The sequence below is a fragment of the Anopheles marshallii genome, chromosome 3 (genome assembly GCF_943734725.1).
Source record: "Anopheles marshallii chromosome 3, idAnoMarsDA_429_01, whole genome shotgun sequence".
Lineage (NCBI taxonomy): Eukaryota > Metazoa > Arthropoda > Insecta > Diptera > Culicidae > Anopheles > Anopheles marshallii.
In genome coordinates, this window is record NC_071327.1 from 82,711,372 (window position 1) to 82,715,137 (window position 3,766).

The 3,766-nt window shown below is 44.9% G+C and overlaps 1 protein-coding gene across 1 annotated transcript; it reads right to left on the reverse strand.

Moving 5' to 3' along the window:
* Positions 1 to 1,491: 1,491 nt before the first annotated feature.
* Positions 1,492 to 2,886, reverse strand: LOC128713770 (uncharacterized). Its single transcript, XM_053808637.1, has 4 exons — positions 2,721 to 2,886; positions 2,371 to 2,645; positions 1,750 to 1,920; positions 1,492 to 1,680 (listed from the first exon to the last, which is right to left on the reverse strand). The coding sequence occupies exons 1-4, from the start codon at positions 2,884 to 2,886 to the stop codon at positions 1,492 to 1,494; spliced, it is 801 nt and encodes a 266-aa protein (XP_053664612.1).
* Positions 2,887 to 3,766: the final 880 nt, after the last annotated feature.

The window sequence follows — 3,766 nt, forward strand, 5'->3', positions numbered from 1 at the left end:
TTGGTTTCCCTTGATTACTCTTATTTGCTTGATCTCGTGGGCTAATCTCTAACGTGGGTTCTTTTTTAAGGGTTTTGCGCCATTTATTTAACCCTGCTTACACTCCTATACCTGTGCTCCTCCGGCTTTCGCTTATTTTCCTATAACTGCGATTAAATGTAGGCGGTAGTAGTTTGTTTGTGGTTTACTTGTCTGTTTCCTTAAGGGGCGGGAGGCTTCTTCTCTTATACTTACACTTAATCTTGTGTTTTTATTTATTGTCTACATTCTAGTACGATTCTTTCGCCTTGTTTTAGTCACTCCTTCCTTTCGGCAATTTCTCTCTCTTAGCTGAGTTGCACTACTTTCGCTATCGGTTTTGTTTTTCTTTTTCACTAAAACACGATCCCTATTCGATCGCACACGTTACAATTAATGGCAAACGTAAACGGGCTTTTCTTAAACACGATGCGGATAACAAAGAGCGCACGCGCGAACACGCCGTCAGCAGTTTTGCTAAGTAAAGTAAGCCAAGTTTGTGGTGCGAATTGCCTATCTGTGGGCGCGTTTCTATTGCGGATTGCATACTTTCTCTAGAAGTTTACAATTCATAATACAAAAAGCTCTCTAAATGCATGCAACACGCATGATACAAACATGTCTTACTTTTGTTGGCTTATCTCAGCAAAACTGTTCACCGAGGTGAGAATTCTGAAGGACTGCTGCTGCTGCTGCTGCTTGCCTTTAAAACAAACACGCAAACACTCTATGATATGGCATATAACGGAGCAACAACTGGCAACTGGCTGGGAAGAGATTCTGTCCCACTTTTCTTCACGCTAACCCATCCACATATTAAAAGCTCATACGCGGGCCATTCGCGTACTGGTGGTAAAAATCAGCCTTGTTTTCTGACAAACGGGAAGCAGATAAACACTTGCACCCCCGCCTTGTTCCGATCCTCCGCACAAGCGACCCACAACGCACTACGATGCTACTACTGATAAGAATTTCCACATGATGCGCTCGTGTGATTTGATGCGTCTTTGCTGGATATGTGTTCCCGTCTTCTGGTTTTGCTCCTACACACGCTGATACCCTTTCGATGGAAGCCTTGTTTTGCCGTTAAAACTGTCTAACCGTGCCTGTCAATCGCGCCAATATGGAAGCTACTGCTGCTGTATAGCGCACATTGATTGAGCTTGGCGGACGATCGCAAAAAGAGAAAGCCATTAAAACATTCCATCTAACAGGCCTTCGTGTCCTCCCGTTTTCCGGCTACTCCCTATGTGGAGTAAGGTTATTGGGAGGCGATTACGTTGCTTTTGATTTGGCTTAAAGTTTCCTTATCTCGAGGACGGTGGTTCGTTGATAAGTATGGTGTATGGTGGTGGTGGTGGTGATGCATGTACTTTCTTTTAGAGTAAATGGTAAGGATAAAATGCTGCGCATGGTGGGAATAAATTTCGCTACTTAGTCAACTTTCGCCTCCGCCTCCTGGAACTCCTCCTTCTAGAGAAATGAACAGATGGTGAATAATACTGTAACGACGAAGAACATCAGCACGACGTCTCGGCGCAGGTTACGATCACGGTAGAAAGGGCGCGTGCTGAAGCTTTCGAGACGAGTTTGACGCAGCAACCACAGCGGTAGTAACAGATGCATCACGTCCGGTATCATAAAGCCCAGATCTCGCACGACCTGCCAGTCAGAAGTAAACGAAGGTTTACCGTTAATAAATGGAGCTCTAGCTACTCCAACTCCTCTTACCTGATGCGGATAACCTTCCCCACGGAACACATTTGATATGAACTGATCGACACCGCTGGCCAGGATGTGTAGCAACGCGATGCCGACAATGCTAAGTGTTTTACGGGCGGTTACCTGATTTTCTACGTTAGCTAAATGCAGTACGACGCTGGTTGATATGAGCTCGGTGATCTGTAGATGGAAAGTCACCAAATAGCGACGATAAAACATGATTATTCTATTATCTGGATTGCGAATTCGGTTTGTTACGCCTAAAAGTATGCTATTGGAATTTGGGCTTCTTTCGCAAAATCTAGGATACTTTTAAGCGATCACATCTATCACATTATTCATCGGCAACCTGTGGAGGCTTAATGCTCCTAAACCTTCCCTGATACTTCAACTGTACACAGTAAGACCGTCAAGACAAAACCAACAACTGATTCAATCTAGTGGCATAACACACTTCATGAATAGCGCCTAAATGTATGCAATGTTAGCACAGATTAGCACACATCGGTTAGGTAATCTACTCCCACAAATAATACGCTAATGCACTGTGTGCACAACGTAAAATATATATAAAGTACATGAATATACTGAAGAGAACATTATGCCCGTCAACCATTGTACGCTACTTACGGTGAAGAATAACTGATGGTTCCACTGGTGGTAGTACTCGTCGTTGTAGTAATTGAGATACGCCCACCACGCGTAGTAATGCGAGAAGATGGACAGCAGAAACAGCACGATCATCGTGTAGCGCACCTTGCACTGTAGCAGTAATTGCACCAAATGTTTCGTGCACTCGTACAGTGCGATCACACCGACCACGATCAGCAGCCACATCTTCATCGTGTTTTGGGTCGCATTGAAATACATGTGTTTGTATGAAGCAATGCCCGACTCATACGTTCCTGTGGATGGAATGGGACGCTACGATTAGACAACTCGACACACAACTTGTACCAACGGTACTGGAAGAGACATGCCTTTGAATACCGTATCCCAGCAGGAGCAGGAACAGAACCGTTTGTCGACGAACCGGGAGTAATTCTGCCAGAAGTACCACAGCACGGCAATGTGGGCCGGTGGTATAAGGGCCGGGCCGAGACTTCCGCAGGCACCGGGCAGCCATCGAAACACGTCCATCCTCATGTTGAAGCCCGTGGATTTTGGGATGACTTTATACACGCGAGACGGTGTGGACCTGCTGAAGCGAGTACGAAAAAGATTTAGACAAATGCAAAGCAACGAGGAAGAAGTTTGTAATGGGGATGTTTTTCCAGGGATATGAAGATTAGTCACACCTACGCCACCAGCCTGGTCAGAAATCATCAAATTAAACCGAAGAGCTCCAGCGAGACACTACGTGACTTGAAAGTCTTCAGTCTGCACGTGCCGCCAAAATAAGCACGGTTGAGAATTACTATAAAGATACCCTTTGTGGCCATAAAGGTACCAAAACGCTCTGCACAAAGTGTCTTCCGCGAGTTTGGAGTAGCAACTAGTCTGTTGCCTAAAGGTATGCAATCCACATGACCAAATGCCCATAGCAAAGCAATTATGCAACCGCAAACTTATCGTCAACCCGAACACACACATCGGTATGGCAAGCATGAAAAAAAAAACGATAAAACAGCTCCAAATGAACCACACAAAGAATTTCATAAAAATGTGCAAAAGCTGTGATAAATTTAACAAACCGTCTGTCGTGAGCTGGGAACGCTTACTGCATTTTACTGAGCGGAATGCATCGGGTCTGCGGCTGACTGGTACGGATGACAACGGTTTGGAAAATAATTCAATGGAACGTAAACCGAATCGCTGATGATGCAGTTTCGAAATGCACACTTGGAATGCACAAAAAGGGTGAATAAAACGGTACGTGCAATTGCAACTGGTGCTTTTCACATTAGTCGGAGCGGCCGATCATGCTGTGTTGGCATGCGGTTTAAAATGGAAAAACAAGGAGCGCATATACATCTTAAATTATCTTTCAGACATCCCTTAAATTGAACGGAACACCAGCTCCACC

What these genes read in the sequence shown, in the direction of transcription:
- LOC128713770 (XM_053808637.1), bottom strand. Translation starts at nt 2,886, where the DNA reads ATGAGGATGGACGTGTTTCGATGGCTGCCCGGTGCCTGCGGAAGTCTC. An exon ending in CTGGGATACGGTATTCAAAG is followed by an intron (nt 2,646 to 2,720) that starts GCATGTCTCTTC and finishes TTCCATCCACAG; the next exon opens with GAACGTATGAGTCGGGCATT. An exon ending in ACCATCAGTTATTCTTCACC is followed by an intron (nt 1,921 to 2,370) that starts GTAAGTAGCGTA and finishes TTCCATCTACAG; the next exon opens with ATCACCGAGCTCATATCAAC.